The sequence below is a fragment of the Hyperolius riggenbachi genome, chromosome 1 (genome assembly GCF_040937935.1).
Source record: "Hyperolius riggenbachi isolate aHypRig1 chromosome 1, aHypRig1.pri, whole genome shotgun sequence".
NCBI classification, from domain to species: Eukaryota; Metazoa; Chordata; class Amphibia; order Anura; family Hyperoliidae; genus Hyperolius; species Hyperolius riggenbachi.
Genome location: NC_090646.1, coordinates 400474040 through 400495983, shown reverse-complemented (window position 1 = coordinate 400495983; position 21944 = coordinate 400474040). Strand labels below are relative to the sequence as shown.

The 21944-nt window shown below is 39.0% G+C and overlaps 1 protein-coding gene across 9 annotated transcripts in view; it reads right to left on the bottom strand.

Annotated features, from left to right (window-relative positions):
• MPDZ (multiple PDZ domain crumbs cell polarity complex component) overlaps positions 1–21944 on the bottom strand; it is a 217084-nt gene that overhangs the window by 50163 nt on the left and 144977 nt on the right. For 5 of the 9 annotated variants that reach the window (XM_068234937.1, XM_068234947.1, XM_068234954.1 and 2 more), the window contains 8 exons: positions 11657–11816; positions 10332–10528; positions 9857–9948; positions 7744–7834; positions 7243–7323; positions 2412–2504; positions 2249–2323; positions 65–245 (listed from right to left, as the gene is read on the bottom strand). In XM_068234937.1, coding sequence (XP_068091038.1) covers positions 65–245; positions 2249–2323; positions 2412–2504; positions 7243–7323; positions 7744–7834; positions 9857–9948; positions 10332–10528; positions 11657–11816 — 970 coding nt within the window. Of the gene's footprint in view, positions 1–64; positions 246–2248; positions 2324–2411; positions 2505–7242; positions 7324–7743; positions 7835–9856; positions 9949–10331; positions 10529–11656; positions 11817–17358; positions 17431–21944 lie in introns of all 9 variants that reach the window. The other 4 variants (XM_068234923.1, XM_068234928.1, XM_068234943.1 and 1 more) reach the window with 1 other exon arrangement.

Below are 21944 nucleotides of genomic sequence, written 5' to 3'. Positions count from 1 at the left end.
GTTTTTCTAATTAGATAGATTTAGATACAATACTTTTAGTGAAAAAACGTTCACTGCTCCTTACTTGGAACAGGCTCTGGCTCCGGCAGGTTGATATGCGGTACACATTGTTGGCTACTTCTGTTCTCCACAGTGCTAGGCGTAAAGGTACTCAGGGGCAAAGGCAAGTTTTGATGGCTGTCTGGATCTTGAGAACTTATTGTTAGTTTCACAGTTGTTTTGGCTTTCTTCAAAAGGCTAACGACCTAACCCACAAACAAAAATCATATATTGACCAAAAGGAACACAAGCAGATGAAAAAGCAAACGTTTATTTATTTAATAGAGTGTAACTTATGTTTTATGGACAATTTTTAAGAAAACCTGAACTGGAAAAAAAAATATTTCGAGATAATTAATTGCATGTGTAATACCACTGGCAAATAGAACATTAGTAGCATAGCAAAGAGTCTCATATTTGTATTTTCAGTTTAAGAGCTACATTTTTAAGACTGAATTTTAAACAACAGCAACAACAGTCTGATATAAAGTCTGATTCACTCAGCTGCAAAATAAACAGAAATAATGACCCTTTGAACTTTTCAGCACTTCAATGTTATGAGCAGTATTTTCTCAGCCACACAGAAATGTATTGCCTTCTATTTACTTTTCAGGACATCAGGCTGTTCTTGACTTGTGGTCTGTGCCTTATTTACATTGATAACAGAACCATGAACAAACCTGGAGGTGGAAATGGGATGGGACTAATTGGCACCTAGAAAAGTTGGAGGTTTGCACTGTGTGAAAGGCACAATGCCAACCATTCTACACTGCAAAAACCCACCAAAGTTATTAGCCTGCTACGTTAACATTTGAAGATGGCAACAATCCTAAACAATCATTCAGCTTGTGTAAAAGGTTGCTTAGAGTGCTCAACTGGAGTACTGGCTCATGGAATGGTCTGCCAGTCACCTAACCAAAACTGCATTATACTGCTGTGTAAGGAGACATCTTTGAGAGCTCAAGATACAAGATAAATGGTAAAGTATTTCAAGTGAATGTATGAAAATATGAACAGTCCAGACAGAGAGTGTGTAAAGTAGTCACAGATGGGAACTTTAATGAATTTATAATTACATCAGCTGGCAAAAAAATGAGTATTTATATGGGAATATTCTCACCCCAGCTCAAGATTTCAGATGGTAGGCCACCTGACTGTCATGGACTTTGAATTTCCAGTAAATTTTGGGAAACCACGTATAGTAAAGTATGCCAAATCTTCTGAAGGCCTGCAAAATGCTGCCTCTTAAATTTGAGGTTGTGACCTGAAATAATGCCCATTTGCTATTTCACTGACAGTCTTCTAGAAGTACCATTTTTCAAAGGCGCAGGTGAAGCAAGTAGGTAGATAGGTGTGCCCAATTATAAGCATGAAAATAATCACCACGTTCCATAGCTATAATGACAGAGCCAACAAGGAACAACATCAAGTTTGAGAGAGGTGGTCTAAATTTGCAGCATACCACCAAGCTTGATATATAGGGGAGGCATTCTCAGAATCCCAGAAAGGTGAACTGAAACATAATATTTATCATTAATGGAAAGGAGAAGGACAGCACCATACAAGTTCCAATGTGCCAGGTTTACGGTGTCACCAATGTAGTCCAAGCAGTGGGTGAAGGTTCAGGCTGGCAGGTGCTGGGTGATAGCTGGAATAGCTGACACCACATTAGACAGCCCACAAAATACACGCCCTGTCGGTATGGAGGTCAAAGACACCAAATGTCAATAAGTGTATTTCACATGAATACACTGTATATGCACATTGCACATATATAGTTCACATGAATATACTGTATATTGTACCCAGCATGTCCCTGAAGTTTTAAATAGCAGTATGTCTCTAAACTTCAGACATGCAGCATATACCAGTGCTGCACAATGAATTTTGTTTCACTTACTTGAATCCATAGTTCTATCAGTTACTGTGGTTTATAGTTTAATGCTTTTGCTGATAATCTATAGTCTACATTGGAAAAAAGAAGAAACTGAATGATTGCTATAAGGGAAATGGAAAGCTGTCTATGGTCAGTATCTCATGAAATATAGAATATGAGAACGTGAGATCAAGCCAGTGGAAACAAAGATTGCTAGAAACACAGGTAATTTTTCCTCAACAGCAATCTTTATTCCTACCAGTTTTTTTTTTATTTATTTTAATATGCGCTACAACTTAAATAGGAGAAGACTATATATTAAAGCATATTTACCTTGTCGATTGGATCGCCCACCACTGGTTCATCATCAACTGCCAATATTCGATCCCCAACCTTAATGCATCCATCCTTTTTTATATAAACAAACAAAAAATACAATTTGTAACAGGAAGCTACATTTCAATAAGTTTTGCTAGGACAAAACCATTACTCTCACCTTTGCTGCTGCACCATAATCAGTTAGGCTTTTAATAACTACTCCATTAAGTGTGTCCTCCTCACTTATGGCAATGCCCAGGCCTCCTTGGTCCTACAATTAACAACAAAGTATTTCAAAAACGGTTTTTGAAGACTTTACCAATTTAAGCCTATACAATTTTCATTTGGAACTTAGTGTCATACTAGCACTACTTGCACCCAAATGACTTAAGGCTGCACTAGACAGGGTAGTGCTTCCCAAGCCTGCTTTCAGATATACCCAGCAGTGTATGTTCTGTGGATACCCACATAAACAATTAAACACTTAAACCACATGTCTGGGTATAAGTATGGTCACCTGCAAAACATCTGTTTTTGTTGGGATCTGAGGACCTGAGTTGCCCAGAATGCATCTGTAGTAGATGGCTTGGCTTTACCTTCACAACCTGTAAAAGATGAATGAGTGCCTAATATGGACCCATACATCAACAGATTACTGCCACTTTTCAGAGATCCTGAGGGATGGGTGCCCACCTCCCTTCTCCCTCATAATACATGAAAAGGTTATAAAATACTTTTATTTTCCATTTTAATTGTGGATTTACATAAGCTGTGCATAGCTCCTCTGCAGTGGTGGGCAGGCTCCATTCTTATAACCATAGCTGTATGTACCACACCTTACTACTACATATCCTTTCATCTGTAGAACTATAGGACCTTGCCCTTGCCCTCTCCTGGGTATCTTCTTATCTCTCTAGAAGGTCTTTGAGTCTCTTACTCAGATCAGATCTCTTCTCCACACACTTTGTCTGTGGGGGTACCTCAAGGCTCTGTCCTTGGCCCCCTCCTCTTTTCTATCTACATGCACGGTCTTGGCAACCTAATCAACTCATTTGGGTTTCAATAACACTAAAGCCAGATGATACACAACTGTACCTCTTGGTCCCAGACCTTAACTCCCTCCTCACACGTCTTTCTGACTGCTTATCTGCTATATCCTCTTTCATGACCTCTTGCTTCTTAAAACTTAATATGAGTAAAATAGAACTAATAATTGTATCACCGGAATCCAGAGCCACACACCATATGCCATATGATAGACACTTTTTACATAAAAGTACAAGTTTGCAGATATGTGATGTTACCCATTTTGTTTTACAGCTTCTGAGAACCTTAGTAAGCCAGACTTTACCTCAGTAGAAGCCAGGCGTTTTGCCCTGCGAAACGGTCATAAGGCCGTGCACCACATTGGCGCCCACACCTGCCACCTCCCGACACCCAGGTACAGCACTTTAAAGCATCTGCAAGCAATACTTTGTATCACCATCACGCTGCATGATTGATTTGTATTGCATGTTGCCATTTCCATGCATTTATTTGATACTTTTTTGCACTGTTTTTATCATTGCGGACATTAAAACTATAGTGCCAGACTTTTTCATGTTTTCTTCAACATTTTTGCGTAAGCCAGACTCCCAATGTGCCCTCCACCCATGACAAGACAGAAAACTGATCTGAGCTACTGTAGTAAAAGATATATTCTGCAGCAGATAGTTTATGATATCAACCTATAGATTTTCCCATAGGGGAGGTATTGGGCAGCCTCTGCAGGTAAATCTACTGCTCTACATGTAGACCTGTAGGCACTTTCAGAGCAATGTAGGGCTGCAGCAAGAGAGACAGCTTTGCCATAAATCCTGTATACTTAGAACTGATATTAATTTGATACAAGTGTTTTTGCTGTCTTGGTGGGTATGAGATGGGTTCCACTTTATGATGTGCTAGGGCCAGTGTCCATAGACACTGTTCTCATTAGTGTACAGTAGTCTATGAGAGAATAAAAAACAGTAATCTCAGGTTAAAGCAGGAGTTTAAGTCTAACTGGCAGACACACTCAAATTCAGGTGTATATAAACAAATAATTGAATCTACATTAATATACCATCTGTAAATATTTCCCATTTAGACTACCAGCTAGTTAGTATTAGTATGAAGGACATTTTTTAAGCATTCACTGAATTTCTAAAGACCGTGTTTTTCTGTACCAGGAGTCATATTATCAAGAAACTATGTCAAATGTGTTGGAATATCTAGTTTGTGGTCAGGTGGCTGGTATAACAAACTTACATGCTAAACATGCCAGTAAAAAAAAACATCTCCGAGCACAAGGACTAAAAAGGGCTTTCCCATTTTCCCTCTATTGCATCCCCCATTGCTGGCACTCATGCTCAGCAAAAAACTGGGGCAAAAATAGGAGTATGCTTTTGCAAATTGTCATTTGTGGAGTATGCCTACTTCTTGATTACCTTGATTGCCTGTGACAACAGCTACTAATTACAAAGGAATCTATAGACTTATGCCAAGGAGCTTTTTAAATCAGATAGCGAGCTGTTTCGGGGGCCTAAACAGGGGGATGGGCAGTGATCAAAAAAATTATATGTCACAAATGACACATATTTGAATCTTCAGCCATCATGTCTGGCACACACTAGTATACTGGCAAGCCTTCCTCTCTAACATGTCGAAAATAATTATAATTACTATATGAATCTAAAAATTTGACAAACACTAGAGGTAGAAAGCATATTTCAGAAGGTATAGTCTTCTGAAAAAAAAACTATCAACGGGACAATTAGTTAATAATATGCTCATTTGGAGCCAAATTAAATAGCATTTAGGGATTTTCAATCACTTAGATTTTCCAGTGTTCACTGGTATTCATTATGCGTGAATATAAAAATAAATAAATAGAAAATCCAGAGATGTTATGCACAAAAACACTAGAGTTGAAGTACTGAGCACCAACCAAAACAGGTGGTTGAAATTTTGATTTTGAATCTTGTGATCAAATACAGTAAGTATAACCAAATCCAGTATTTAATAAAAATGTGTCTCTAACTACAAAAATCGGATGGTACGGATTTTAGCATGGCCAATCTGGTTTTGCTTAAAAGGAAATAAATATGGCAGCCTCCATATCCCTCTCACTTCAGTTGTCCTTTAAAACCTGGCAAAAAGAGGTGTACAGACAAAGATTTATAAAACCTACTGCAAGTAACAACTATATAGGGAATATATAAATATGAAAATAGTTTTCCATTGTAATGGTCCTTAAAGGGAACCTTAACTCTGAAAAAAAAAATGCGTTTTACTCATTCAGACATCACACAAGTCTCAAGTACATTTTACGCGTTACGGGTGTAATGCGTCCAATTTTACGCATTACAACCCTACCGCGTAAAAATGTACTTGTTGATGTCTGAAATAGCTTCCTGCACCAGCAGGAATGCAAAAAAACTTACGCATGGCGGCCGGCCGACTCCCAGTCGGCAAAAACGAAACCAGCTGGCAGCGGGGGACCAGAGGAGCCATGAGTGACTGTGAGGGCACAGGATCCCTGCAGGGGGCTGGTAGATGCCCCAGGTAAGTAAAAATCATTTTTTTCAAAATTTTTTTTTTAGAGTTAAGGTTGCCTTTAAAGAAAACCAGAGGTGTGAGACCTATTGAAGCTGCCATATTCATTTCCTCGTCATGTATATACGGGTAATGCTGGAGCGCACTATACTGCAGCCAGGCATGATACAGTCCTTATGATATGTTTATCTGTTAGTCCTTTCCCATACTTAGTCTATTGGTGGTGGTTGTATAGCCCATTTTACTATTGCATTAATCAAAATTATATTTTAGGTACTATAGCACCATGAAGGAAGGGCTGTTTTGGGTCTGGTCACAGTCCCAGTGTCTGTTGGTTTCCATACCCAATCCTACAATTGTAGTGAAGTGTTTTGTTTTGTTTTTATTTTCTTTTATTTGCACTCCATGGAAAGATTTCCTTCCATGTCTTTTATTTTAAGGAGTATTTCTAGAGACTGAGCAGAGTAGTGAAACTGATGAAAACCATAGTACTACTGTGATCACGATCAAGGAACTAATGGTATTTTTACAGTTTCTAACAAACATGTAATGGGATCACTTGGTTCTGTAATCTTCATTTTGTGCTTTAACTTTTCAAAACAATCACATACAAGCACACATTAATTACACACAAACTCTAACACTTGGCAAGATACTAACTATCAGGTTCTTCTGTGTAAGCCACTGGAGCCAACAGCATTCAGATAGTCTGTTATGGCCATAGTTATATCCTTAAAGAACAACTGTAGCGAGAGGTATATGGAGAATGCCATATTTATTTCCTTTTAAGCAATACCAGTTGCCTGGCTATACTGCTGATCCTCTACCTCTAATACTTGTAGCCATAGACCCTGAACAAGCATGCAGCAGATCTGGTGTTTGACATTATTGTCAGATCTGACAAGATTAGCTGCATGCTTGTTTCTGATGTGATTCAGACACTACTGCAGCCAAACAGATCATCAGTGCTGCCAGGCAACTGGTATTGCTTAAAAGGAAATAAATATGGTGGGCTCCATATACTTCTCACTTCAGTTGTCCTTTAATCTTGGTTGCTGTGGGCACATACTTTAACTGCCTAAGGCCTTGTTTCCATCTGTCCGCTTCTATCCGCTTTTTTTCAGCACATCAATGTTACAGATTGATACATGTTGCTGAAAAGCGGACAGAAGCGGACAGAAGCGCATAGATGGAAACGAGGCCTTAGGCTTCCTGCACACTGTATGCGATTCCGATTCACATTTTTCATCGTTACAACATGCTGCCTTTTTTTCTGTATTTTTCTGTTGATAGCATTCAGGGAAAATCGGAATTGAAAATCGGAATCGGAAATGAAATCGCAAATCGGGTTTGCAGTGTGCAGGGAGCCTTCTACCTTTTATATACAATTTCCAGACATATTTCTACAGTTAGAAACAATAATATGAGAATATTACCTTCGGTAATTCCACATGGATAACATTTTTGAAAGACCCAAAAGTGATTGGAGGAGGTATACTTGGAATGTTCTCTTCATTCTGGATAAAAATAAATACACATTTTACTGCCAACCTTTATGAGTTATGCATAAATCTGAAATGTTATGATGTAAAGCTCGCTGGGCACACAAAGCCTACCCTGTGTGATCTAGGAGAGTGACAGATTAGTGTAAGCAGCGGCTTATATTCCCAAATGCTTATAAACTGTATACCTAAATTACAGTACAGGCTGACAGTTGCTTATAAGCAGCACTGTGATCACTTCCAGCTACAGTATTTGGGCCAAATATCACCAAAGCCAAGAAGGGCACCACTCAGCAGGCAGTCACATGGCTCCCGTTTGACACAACACATCCTGTACTTCCCAGCAAGATTCTCATTGCTGTAACAATCCTGTCCACATGTCTGCCATAAAGAGAGGCAGACAGCATTATGTAAATGTGTCAGTGTGATGTCTACCTCTTGACTTGGAAGAGCAGAGGAGTTGGAAGGGCACGGATCTGTCGTTTTCACAGGGCAAACTGCCATTTGGCTTACAGCATCCTTATTCCTTTTAAGAAAAAAAAATATCAGTCAGTATTCTGAAATGTTTAACCGGCTTGTAAAACACTGATGTATATCTCACCACTAATATAAATGAAATTCTATAACAGCAGCTGTCCTGGAAAGAGGGAAAAGGTCACCACTTCTCTGGAGAGGGACCCAGTGAAACCAGTAACCACACAAACCCCGATAATTGCCAAGGCATGTGTGTTTCACAGGAATTTTTTAAACAAACACCAGTTAATCAACACGCCTACGGAAATATTGCTGTACCAAATGGCTAAGCAGATGATAATGTGTCACACTGATCAGCCTTTCATCAGTAAAACAGAGAAAAACACACTGGTTCAAGTACTGGTAGCCAACCTTTTCCTCAAGTTACACATTAATCATGATCTTTGTTTTCCATAATTCTTCACATGGATAATGTATCATGTATAAAGTAAAACAAGATAGAGACAAATCAGTTGCACCTAGAGATGCCCATTAACGCTGCAAAGTTTACAAAACAAACTTTTTGGAAAAGATAATTAAGTCTAATTATAATATATTGTATAGAATAAATATAATGAAATATTGTATTTAAAAGATCCACCGCAGTAAAGAATTCAAATTTTGATCATATCTAAACCAGCAATCAAAGCTACGAAAAATCGGCCACACCGATGAACCATTACTTTAAGGAGGAACTATAGTAAAAATAACCCAATGAATAATTGTATTTAATTTTTTTTTAACAATATTCATTTATAAATTATGTAGTCAGTTTTTGCCCATTGTAAAATATTTCCTCATCCCGATTTACATTCTGAAGTTAACCACAGGTGGTGAAATCTTTAGTTCTGCCAGGTGCATCTCTGTAGAATCAAAGCTCAACAGCTGGAAGCGCCCAATCAAAAACTATAAACTAAACACACACAAAAATCAAGTCTTTATTTTTATCTGGTAAACAAGTAATAAGGATGCTAATCAGGCAATCCAAAAGTTATAATCTCTATTACTTTTCTTGTTTATACATGATCATTCCCCAGTTTACCTGACTCTTATTTGGTACGTTGCCGCACAAAAGGAAGTTGCAGGGCATGCTGGGTTGTCCTTTTTTGCTTCTGTACATTAGTTAAGTCTGAGGGGAAATAAAGAAGCAAAAAAAAGACAACCCAGCATGCCCTGCAACTTCCTTTGTGTGGCAACGTACCAAATAAGAGTCAGGAAAACTGGGGAATGATCATTTATAAAAAAGAAAAGTAATAGAGATTTTAACCTTTGGATTGCCTGGTAAGCATCCTTACTACTTGTTTAGCAGATAAAAATAAAGACTTGATTTTTGATTTTATGCCCGACAGTTACACTTTAAAATGAATACTGTTTGCTTGGAATAAGTATTCAGACCAGCAGTTCTGACTTAAGTCGGACACCACTCACTGCATGCTTATTCTGGGTGTATGACTCCAACTGCTGAAGCAAAGGCCCCATCCTCACTTGGACACTTTTAGGCCTACCTTTTACGCTTTACTAAGCAGAACAGCAGATAGACACCTGGTGTTTTTTAAAGCACATCTGGAGTGAAAGGGATATGGAAGCTGACATATGTACCGTATTTCCTTTTAAACCATTATCAGTTGCCTGGCAGTCATGCTGTTCTTTCTGTCATCAGTAATGTCTGAATCACACACCTGTCTAATCTAGTCAGACTTCAGTCAAAGCACTCGATCTGCATTTTTGTTCAGGATCTATGGCTAAAAGTATTCAAGGACAACCAAACAATTTGCATTTTTTAAGACATAAATATGGCAGCCTCTATACCCCCCTCACTTTAGGTGTGCTTAGGTACATAAATGATGTCAGCCTCCATAACGCTTTCACTACACGGTCAATAGCAAATATCAATCAGAAGGGGCCGAAAAAGTGAACAGCCAATTTATTTAAAAGTCTATTAACTACTTGAAGAAACTTGGGAAGAACATAAAAATACTATACAGATCACATTTTTGATTGCAGTTCAGAATATGTATGAGTATTATACTTCTACCTTATAAAAATGATTTTGACTCTAGATGGTGCACATTTAATAATGGATGAGGCATTCTGATGACTTCTTCCATACAATATTTGTCCATTAATCTGTGAAATGCAAATTGGAAGACATTAGATTAGAAATTGATAAGGTGCATTGAAGAAAAAAAAAAACAGGCATATGTTCTACCTCAATGGATGCCATTTTAGTACAATTAAAAGCTACGTATTCTTAGAAACGTGCCAAAACAACACATCAGAATACGTGCTTATTTTTGTTTTATTTATGAAGTAGTTCCTTTTAAAGAACAGCCAAAATTGATAAAAGATTAATCAAGATACCTAAGCACCCACTGCCTGAAATAGAAGAACCTTTAATCGAGAAGAAATCTTTATTTCCGTCCCCTTCATAGGTTGCTCAATAGAATTCAGAATATCCATTTACTAGTACAATGGATGTATTCACTGGCGGCTTATTGACATATACTTGCCTCTAATAACTCATCGGCAATCTGCAACCGGCCATCTTTGCCAGCTGCTCCATTTGGATCAATCCCCACCACGAAGACGCTCATTCGCGATCGGTCTTTGTTTCCAGCAAGGCTCAGGCCCAATCCAGTCTTCCCTTTCTCCAACTCTATCATATGCAGTTCTCCTGGCAGATTTCCATACCGCTGTGATATCTTTCCTAAATGGGAGGAAGAAGCACTAATTAGCAAGTCCATCATACTAAGAACAGACATGAGTAATTAGCTCTTTGCAACAAAATTGGGATAAAAATGTGCAGAGGTCCCCTAGCAACAACAACACATTATTACCACCATTTCACCATAAAGAGTGGCTGGAAATTGCTATCTTTAGATAGCCAAGTTACATTTATGATTTGTAAACAGCTATAGGACTCCCTGGTAAATAAAGAGTTTAGAAATCCAAGAATGGTGAATGGAAAAAAAAGAAAGGTAAGGATATCTATAAAACAGAAAAAAATATGTTTTCTGATTGTTCTCACTGTGGCATTCATACTTACCTTTCACTCTTATACTTCTGTAAAAAGTGGTTGCCCTGATAGAAAAATACATAGTGATGGGGCATGGTAATACGTAGATTATGTAATCAGATATCCATTAATTAAATAGCATGTATAACACTTCTTGAAGCTACAAGCAGTATGAACAGAGAATAAAAGTGGTAAAAACATCACTTTGTTACTTCTAACAATTATGCCAGGTCAATATTTAAAGAGAAATTGTAGTAAAATAACATAATGAGCATTAAAAATAACATTGAATACAATTTTTTTTCTTTCTTACAATATTCATTTATAAATTATTTTGTCAGTGTTTACCCATTTTAAATTATTTCCTCATTTAGAAATATATTAGGTGGTGATGTATATATAGTCCTGTCAGGTGCAGCTCTGCGGAATGTTTGTTTCAGAGAATTCCAAAGCCAGTGAAAATAATGCCTGGTCTCCCAGAATGCTCTGGGAAGATACTTCCACATAGCTAGTCAGTCTAGGCTGTGACGTCCCTGGTAGGATGAGGCTACATATAAATATATAGATATAGGAAGTGTTTCTGATGCTGGGACCAGGACAATTACCATAAAAGTGGGTATGCAGAATAATTTACTGGATTCTACTATGTGTCACTACAGTGCCTCTAAGTGTAAAATAAATGTAAATGTTAAATAGTACAATGTTAATGGCACAATGCAACTAAAATAAATCAGGATGAGCTTACATTAAACTTTCTATTGAAAATGATCATAATGTATAGGATGCATTTTTTTTTTATCAAATAAGTGTTCAACTTACTCCAGCTGTAGCCAAATTCATCCTCGTTATCAGGATCGCCAGTGAACGTACAGGTAGCCATCTGAACATGGTCAGAACTGACTGTAGGGAAACTTGCCGATACTGGAGCCAAGTTTGAAAAAGTCTTTTTTTCTGTCTCGGAATCTGAATTGCTTGAAGCCTTAAACAGACACACAAAGATATTTTTTCACTAATCGTCATTATTGTATTGCATATTGCCAAATGGAAGAGTTTCCCAAATCTGTCCTGAAGTCCCATAGCCATTTCATATTTTGCGCATATGGAAGAAGTGAAAGCTTAACTGCAGGCATTATATTATAGGTATTTCTTTAGTCCTGTGTGGGAATTAGTGACAGAGCTTGTTTTTATCTGTGTATAAACTTATTAAATACTTGATGTCAAATAAATCACTTTTAATGTACCTGGTCAAGAGCCAATTTCTGCAGCAAAAAACCCTAGAGCATCAGGGTGCAGCTCTCTTAGAAAACTCATGTATATCTTGTCCTCCTTGCAGTCTGAATAGCATGATGCCGAGCTACTCAGCAGCCCTTCCAACAGAGCCTGCTATTAACTCTACAGCTGAGTTGCTTCAGGTTACAATTTTTAAACACCTTTGCCGGCAGATGCCGCTTGACGCAAAAAGATGACACTTGGACCTTCTGATAGATTAAGAAATGTGTCCTGACTGCAACTTAGTTGCAGTGACTGTCTACATATACAGGAAATAATCATCGGATTCCCCGCTAAATGTCTAAGTTGCCACAAGGATTTCACCATCAAGTACTAAGTTGTGTTTTGCTTGGGGATCAAATACTTATTTTAATCAGTGACGTAAATCAATTTAGATCTTTTATGTAATGGGTTTTCTGGGTTTTTGCTTGATATTTGACCTTTCGCCATCAAAATGAAACTACCACAAAAATACACATTGTTCATTTCAGTGCAAGTGCGCAAAGCAAGGAGTCAAATATTTATTTTCCATGCTGGATAGAATGTGATACAATGAGGCGTCTATCAACAATGCAAAATAACTTCATTATTGGTTTTAGCGCTGAATCAAAATACAAGTATGTAATGCCTTTTGTTTATAGTACACAGTGCATGGCTAGCATATTCATTGGTTACTGACATGTTGATAACACCTTTAAAGTGGTGATAATAGGGTTCATAAGGAGTGGAGATAAACAATTTACAATCAAGAATGGAAGGAAAAGGACTTAAAGGGAACCTGAGGTGAGAGGTGTGTGGATGCTGACATATTTGTTTCTTTTTAAATAATGCACATTGCCTGGCTGTCCTGCTGATCCATTGAGCTCTAATACCTTTAGCCATATACCCCAAACAAGCATGCAGATTAGATATTTCTCTCGCAAGTCTGACTGAAATAGCTTCATGCTTGTTTCAGGTGGGTGATTCAGAAACTACTGATCAGAAAGATAAGCAGGACTACCATTTCAATGCGTTGCGGCGATTGCACCGCGTGTAATGGGAACGTGCCCATATTGATCAGGGCCCATTTTAAGATATGAGCACACTCTTATGTACAGTAACACTTTCAACCATATTGACAAAACATTTATGGCCCCAGCATAGCATTTTTGGTCACCTATCCGACTTCAGAACAGATTTGTAAAACACACCTCTTCTTCTGTATATCATATCTGAAAACGGATTACTTTATTATATAGATATTTTCCCCAAAATGTCCAAGTATGGTAAAGTGCACCACCTTCAGAATAGATATCTAACAAAGGCAAAATCCATACAGTACAAAGACCTACACTTTCACAAACCTAAACCAAGACTGTCCAACAATATAGAAATTCTTATCTGTGAGGCTCATTAAAATGGAACTGCACAGCAGCAACAAAAACCTGTGTTCTGAGAAATCTGGTGCATTACCTTTGGGGCTCTAACCTTTAGAACTGCTGGACTGGTTTCAAAGTGAGATTCAGTGGTGGGTGCCTCACTCGCACAATCTGTCTCCCTCTCATTGCCATGGTAATGCATGGCAGAGAGAAGCATGTGTGACCTCCAGCTGGGGTGCAAACACACAAGCTTGACATAACCCATTGCTGTTGCCTTGAACAGTTCTGGAGGATGGGATTAAAAATAGCTACAGGAGTATGACCAAAACTTTACCAAGCTCAGCTGAGCTATCATTTTTGTTAGATGGACACTAATGAAAAGTGCAAGTTCCAAAAGCGGCAAACATCAAGTAAGATCAAACAAAGTAATTATCCTGCGTTCATTCATCAATTACCGTATTTCATAAGGTGAAAAAACCACACAGTCATAGATCAAAAGTAAAAATAAAAACAAGGGTTATCCAACGTGGGCCCAAAAGGAACAACCACAGTACCAAACACCTTCGGAAAGTGGCCTGGCATATAATGAGGTCCTAGAATCTCACGTCTGGAAGATTGACGAAGAAGATACAATTCTGCAGCCTCTTTACAGTAGGCTTACGCATGTTGAGAGGAGGACAAGATATTCTTATTTGCTCCTTCCACACTATCAACTAAACTGACCCAACTTCTTTGTACAGCGGAAGCCAAAACATATGGCTATTTTGGACAACAAACTTTTACTGGCAGTCACATTAAATTAACTCCTATAGCACATAGGAAATGCCCAAACAAAAAACTTGTTAAAAGTTTCAAACTAAGTGCCCAAGGAGGAGTCAGGCAGGGAACACACTTAGCAGAATCACATGCGTTTTCCCCATAGCATATAGTGAAAAACGCATGCGATTTTGCTAAGTGTGTTCCCTGCCTCAGAGTATTGCTTGCTGTATGGATGGCTTCAGAACAAGCTACAGAAAAGGCCAGTGTGTCTGCAAACATCAGAGACATTCATCTTTTGTGAAAATATTGAGGGCTAGTTCACAGTGCTCATTTGTGTTGCAGAATAATTCTATGTGTCAACTGACTGCCCATACAATTCTATGGGTCTGTTTACAGCACTGCGTTCACAAATCACATTATTCTAACTCTCTGCATGCAGGCTTTATATTTAAAGTCTATGGTCAGTCTTCATTGCAGTTCACAGTCATTATAATGCATACATTATAGAACTGACCACTGTGAACCTAGCCTAAAATTAAACACCCCAAAAAATTGCAAAAATCATACTTAAACACCAACACATCAAGCTACATTCAAACATGCAAAAGATACAGAAAGGGTAAGATGCTGCTAAAGGGAATGTATAATTGTGGGTAATTTTGTTTTACTTATTCAATCCTAAAATTATATATATCACCGAAAAAAATGAGTTGTCTGTATTTCAAGCTTTTTGTTTAACCAGTAAGGTTTGCAATGAAAATAAATGTGATTAAAAAACAAAAGGATTTGTTTACTGTCCGGCAGTACAGATAAGATACATAGGGCCTGATGCACAGCTTATGATTTTGCTGTGCACCGACAGCACAAGAGAAAATTGACCAGTCCTAACATTAGGGAAGCACCACCCGTTACTCTATTAGCGCCACATGTGTTACTGTGTTAACGCATGCAAAGCTATGGTATGATGAGTTATACCACGCATTATCTCGTTAACGTGCCTGTAACTAACAAGGTGCGGTGCTCCCCTCGCATAAGGACCAATAAAATGTACATGCCAAAATTATCAGCCTTTCATGCATCAGGCTAATAGAAAGCAGTCAGGTTAAAGGACAACTGTAGGGAGGCTGCCATGTTTTTTTTTCCTTTTGTGCAATACCAGTTGCCTGGCTGTCCTGCTGATGCTCTGTCTCTAACACTTTTATCCATAGACCCTGAACAGGCATGCAGCATATCAGGTGTTTCTGACATTAATGTCGGAACTGACAAGATTATCTGCATGCTTGTTTCTGGTGTTAATCAGACACTATTGCATCCAAAGACATTAGCAGGGCTGCCAGGAAACTGGTATTGCTTAAGGAGGAATAAATATGGCAGCCTTCTTAAACCTCTCCCTACAGTTGTCATTTAAGGTACGTACAAACGCAATACTGTCGCCAAAGCAACGGGGGCGCAGCCAAGAACAATCTAGCGCGAGTGCAAGGATAAGCTAGTTGGTTCTTGGCAGGTCAGTCAGAGCCACCCCTGCCGAGAATCTAGAATCTAGCGAGAATCTACAGCAGTCCCCTCAATACATCAGTGAGAAATCCAGCTAGTGGATCGCCTTAGCCAATCACAGGCAAAGGGCATCGTTCTCCTACTCACCTCACCCTCTCTGTACCCCTGTATTGTGCACCAGACTATTGTTGGTCCTCCTCCCCTTTACACAGCAACAGAATGCCTGTGTACAGAACTTGGCCCTGACCTGCCGCTTGAGGGATTGTGTCCCTATCCCTGTGGGCGCAGCACTCATAAGTATGTATGAGGTTTTAGTTATAATAATAGTGCTACACACAATAAATAAGTAAAAAAAGAACAAAAGGTAAAAACTATACATTCCCTTTAAACAGCATCTAGTAGACTGTTACACTTGTCTTACTCGAAAGCAGCTTTCAGCTCATTAACTTGCAAAAGAGAGCCAAGGGTTGTGCAAGGCCCAAGCCAGTATATGAAATTAGCCATGGCACACATAATCTGATTTCCAGGCGTTGTTCTACCTATTCCGTGCATCTTAGTACCGCATTTTCCACCGTATAAGACGCTCCAGAACATAAGACACACCTAGGTTTAGAGGGCAAGAACCAGGGAAAAAAATATAAACTAAACCAGGTGTGTCCATATTTCAGGAGCGTCTTGTACATGTCCTCCCCCAAATGGTGTCCTCCTGTGTCCCCTTGTATCGCCCTATGTCCCCATGTCTCCTCCTGTATCCCCATGTCTCCCTTATGTGTCTTGCTGTCTCCCTATGTTTCCCCGTGTGTTCCCTATGTCTCCCCATGTTTCATCCTGTCTCCCCCATTTGTCCTCCTGTGTTTCCCATGTTTCCCCATGTGTTTTTCTCTGTTCTCCATGTCTCCCCATGTTTCCCCGTGTGTTCCCTATGTCTCCCCATGTTTCATCCTGTCTCCCCCATTTGTCCTCCTGTGTCCCCCATGTCTTCCTCTGGTCTCACCCATGTGCCAGCAGTGTGCCTGGCTCCCCCCTGCATGCCTATCCTCCCTCCCCTTGTGTCTCCTGGCCCCCCCTCCCATGCATGCAGCGGCAGCCGGGGGGCAGGAGACACAAGGGGGGGGGGGGTGAGAGGCACACGGGAGGGCAGGCACACTGCGGGCACACAGGCAGGGAAACCCCAGCGGGTTGGGGGTACATATCGATGGGCGTTCGTAATCGTAAGTTGAGGATTCCCTGCCTTTGCCGTATAAGATGCAATCATTTTTTCTTCCCATTTTATGGGAAGAAAAAGCGTCTTATACGGCAGCAAATACGGTAAATACAGCATAATCTCCAAAACCCACCAGATGACCTTGGCAGACCTAGTGTCAGACAAGGACTCAAAATTATGTTTAGAGCTGCAAATTGCTAACAATGAAAAGCTTTGTAAAGACAAGCATGTTTGTTTTTACAGAGCCTCATAAAATTAATATAAAATCTTCAAAATGAAAAGCATAATTACAATACCAAACTAATACATGGGTTACTTAAATGATGGACACAGGACAGTGGGTGAACAGAACAACAATACAAACCATCACACTAAATAACCACAATATGCACACGATGATAATGGAGAAAGACTTGAAGCTGCTCACGCAGACAAACCTTAAACGGCGTGGGAGCAAAAGGGTTAGTTGGGGAGCAGCGGAAGGCAATTCTAACCGAATTCATTGTGCCCTACAGTAACAAAAGAACAGAAACTTTCAAGACAATACAGAGCGTTCTACAAAGTAAAATGTTATTGAGAAACTCTGCAGGATAATGTTTATTATAAAAAGAGGTTCTGAATAATTCAGAAAATGCAAAAAGACAACTTCACATATTCTTAGCATTTTGGGCTGCACCAAACATTTTCATTGAATGCCGCTGCTCCTTTTCCTAACTTGGACTTATTTTTACCTAGTGATGCATAGAAACACAGCGGAAAGTATATAGTCAAAGCAGCAGATATATTTCTTCTTATATACTTCTAAGCATAAGAAAGGCCTGTCTCACATTGGCAAATGATCCCCATCAGATGATCACACAATAGCAATGGTGTGTATGACAGGATGGCAAGCTAAACACCACTGCTCACCAAAAATATTGCTGTGTACAGTGTGCTAAAAATCATGTAGCCAAACCAGAAGGATACTCGTAGAATGTTTTGAGGACGGATGAAGCAAAGTTGGAATAAAATCAAAATGAAGTGAGGCTAATTTTTGCTCCTCAGGCCTATTACCGGTAATAAGTCTTTGGTACTCCTAATTCTATTCCCAGTTCACTGGTTATTCTTTCTTGTACCACTTTTGCTAGATATTAGCTATGACATAGCAGGAAAACCCCACAAAACTTGCTGCTTTGAAGGTTCTCTATTTTCCAATCAATTTGTCAAAGTCACTTAGGTTTCTACACTTGACCATTTTTCCTGTTTCCAATGCATTATGTTTAAAGGATACCAGAAGTGACATGTGACATGATGAGATAGACATGTGTATGTACAGTGCCTAGCACACAAATAACTATGCTGTGTTCTGTTTTTTCTTTCTCTGCCTGAAAGAGTTAAATATCAGGTTTGTAAGTGGCTGACTCAGTCCTGACTCAGACAGGAAGTGACTACAGTGTGACCCTCACTGATAAGAAATTCCAAATATAAAACACTTTCCTAGCAGAAAATGACTTCTGAGAGCAAGGAAGAGATAAAAAGGGGAATTTCCTATCAGTGTAGTCACTTCCTGTCTGAGTCAGGACTGAGTCAGCCACTTACATACCTGCTATTTAACTCTTCCAGGCAGAGAAAAAATAAAAAAATAAACACAGCCTAGTTATTTGTGTGCTAGGCACTGTACATACACATGTCTATCTCATCATGTCACATGTCACCTCGGGTATCCTTTAACAACTGACCATTTGCTCACTGCTTAATACATCCAAACTTTACAATGCAATGCAATAATCAATGTTATTGGTTTCCTCTATCAGCAGTTTCATGTAGGGTTCAGCAAGGGAGAAAGCTGGCACATCCAAAATCAATCTTTATTAGTTCCATGTAAAAATATGGCCATTTTACATGGAACTAATAAAGATTGATTTTGGATGTGCCAGCTTTCTCCCTTGTTGAATACTGCATAGAGGGCGTCATCCCTCTTTTCAGCTGTCGCACTCCCCTTAAAGACTATGGGTTTGATCCATTAGTGAGTGCAAGACAATACTTCCAGTTTCACGTAGGGTCTGATTGGTGTATGTCATCAGTCAACAGTTAACGCCTAACTCCAGTTATTTCAATACTGGATAGCATGGAAAGGCGTTTGAATCTTTCTAAAGCCTCAAACACACGGTACAATTTTCCATCAAATCTACCTGTGAATTTTGCGTTGATAACTACACAAAATCGATTGAAAATCGATCGCAATCCGATCATATCGGTCAGAAATTATCTGGTCAATCTGACGGAAAATGGTACCGTGTGTACCCAACTTTAGGTATTTACTGGTCTGTGTGTACCTTTTCAACAAATTTTCTCTTAAAGAGACACTGAAGCAAAAAAAATATATGATATAGTGAATTGGTTGTGTACTATGAATAATTACTAGAAGATTAGCAGCAAAGAAAATATTCTCATATTTTTTATTTTCAGGTATATAGTGTTTTTTCTAACATTGCTTCATTCTATAATATGTACAGATTACACAACACTCAGCATTCAAAATGATTCTTTCAGAGCAGTCTGTGAACTAATGACCTCTCCTCTGGCAGAGAAAAAGTAAATAGTTCAATTACAGTTGAGATAATAAAAGTCAGATAACAGCCCTCTCCACGACTAAGTTAGTCGGAGAGCTTAATAGCTTTTTTGCATAGAGATAACAACTAGAGTTTCTTAACTCTTCCTTTACTGGAAACAATTAGACTGATGTATCTTATCTTAATGTTTTATTTCTTAGCTGTACTACACATACAAATCATAATATCATAATTTTTTTTTCGCTTCAGTGTCTCTTTAATCCCTGTCCTGAAAGGAAGCAGGAAAATCTATTTAACACAGAAGGCAGTAAACACAGAATGTTTGAAGAGTGGGAAAGAGATCGAGCCTCTCAGTTTTTCATTGCTGCCCTACAATACCTGAACTTATGATTTCCAAGTTCAGATGGATCCCTAGAAAAGGATGCAAGGAAAATATCCTTAGTAGGGATTCAGGAATTCTAACAGAATTATAATATTAATTCAGACTATTAAAAATTTATGAAAAAAAAGCATGGCTGAATCTGGACTTACAGAATCTTAGTAGAATCCTCAGGGCCACACAGTCACCTCTGTCTATTGAATGTAAATGTTAACCTCAATCTTGAAGCTCATAAATGGTTGTGGTAGCGCTCTGACAAGACTAGACCGATGTGTCTTTTACTCGCCTTAACTACCGGTGCCTTCACTCCATATGAACATCAGTATAAAATGAAAAGTAGGAAAGGGCGAAGTGCAGACTTTTCTACAAGCTTCTTTGCACAAACAAATGAGAACACTTCACCCAACCTAAATCACATAGGAAAATCAAATAATATATATTAAAAACAACAAACTCAAATATAGGACCCTGAATGAACAGGACCCCACATAGGTAAGTGTACCCAGATTTGTGCTGCCCACTTTCCAACCGAACTTGAGAATGCAAGTAGTGCGAAACCAGTCGGATGGAGAGCGGGCAGCACTGTATCATTGATGAGGACATAATCTGGGTGTATTTACCTATGCGGGGTCCTGTTAATTCTGAACCCTAGATAGAGTTTGCTGTTTTACCTTAATTTGATTTTACTATTTGATTTAAAGTACTGAAAATAACATAAGGAGTACAATTGCTTATTTTTTTTTACAATATTACGTCATAACTTATTTAGTTAGTGTTTACCCATTATGCAATAAAGCTTGTAAAAAGCCGGCACTTGGTCCCTTTTTCTTCTTTTCATTTTATCCTGTACGATACTTGATGCTCACATGTGGAGCGATAACAGTGGACAAAAGTGGATAAGACAAGTAAAGGACACATATGGCTAGACGTGACAGAGTGCCACTACAACCTGATCATTTGGATTGTAAGCTGCTGCTAAGCGTTCCATTCACCTGAGGTATTGGGTATACATGTGTGTTGTATGAAGATATAGTGGCTTTTATTATTGAGGAGTTAAGACACGCAGAATCAGGTCTTATAGTATTAATTCTGTGACTTGCAAAGCTGTTAATTAGTATTACTTATAAATAGACCACTAACATTTTTACAGAAAACGTGGAGAATTCGTGTCACTAACTGTCCCTCAGCAGGCCTCCCATCTAAATGAATGCAGTCTGATATCTGTCATGCATCTGATAAACCTTGCGACAATCTGTGCTGGTGCTTGCAAGGGTCTCCTACATTTTCAGGCATCCTTAGTAAAGCACTCCTCCATGCTGAAAGACATGATAGACTGGCAGGCCTGCACACTTGCCATGGGGACACTAGTTGTATGCAGCATTGCTACAGAACTTCCTATGTGTAAAACCACATAAGAGATTCATGCCATAGGCTAAAGGTGCACACGCATTAATCGATTTTCACATGTGATCTACCTTTTGATTTGATAATTGTATCGCATTAGAGGAGAATTGTGTGTGTTCCATTATGCTCAGTTGATGCAAATTGGCCGATATCTGCCTGAATCTGCAACAATTCTCAAATGAGCAGGACGGAAAATATTGACTGTAAAGGAAATCGGCTGATGTTCACACTAAATCCATGCTTTGGTTACAGCCTATGCATAAGCACCGATACAAAAAAACGCCCAAAACTAGTGACATGTTCGATTGCTCAGTAAAGGAGAATGTATGGTCATCTTAAAGGGAACCTAAACTGAGAAGGATATGGATTTTTCCTTTTAAAATAATACCAGTTGCCTGACTCTCCTGCTGATCCTGTGTCTCTAATACTTTTAGCCACAGCCCCTGAACAAGCATGCAGATCAGGTTCTCTGACTGAAGTCAGGCTGGATTAGCTGCATGCTTGTTTCAGGTGTGTGATTCGGCTACTACTGCAGCCAAAGAGATCAGCAGGACTGCCAGGCAACTGGTATTGTTTAAAAGGAAACATCCATACGCCTCTCAGATAAGGTTCCCTTTAAAGCCTCATACACTCCTGACTTAGGTAGGCTGAGGGGGGCGATAATGACCGCCTCAGCCGACAGTCAGGT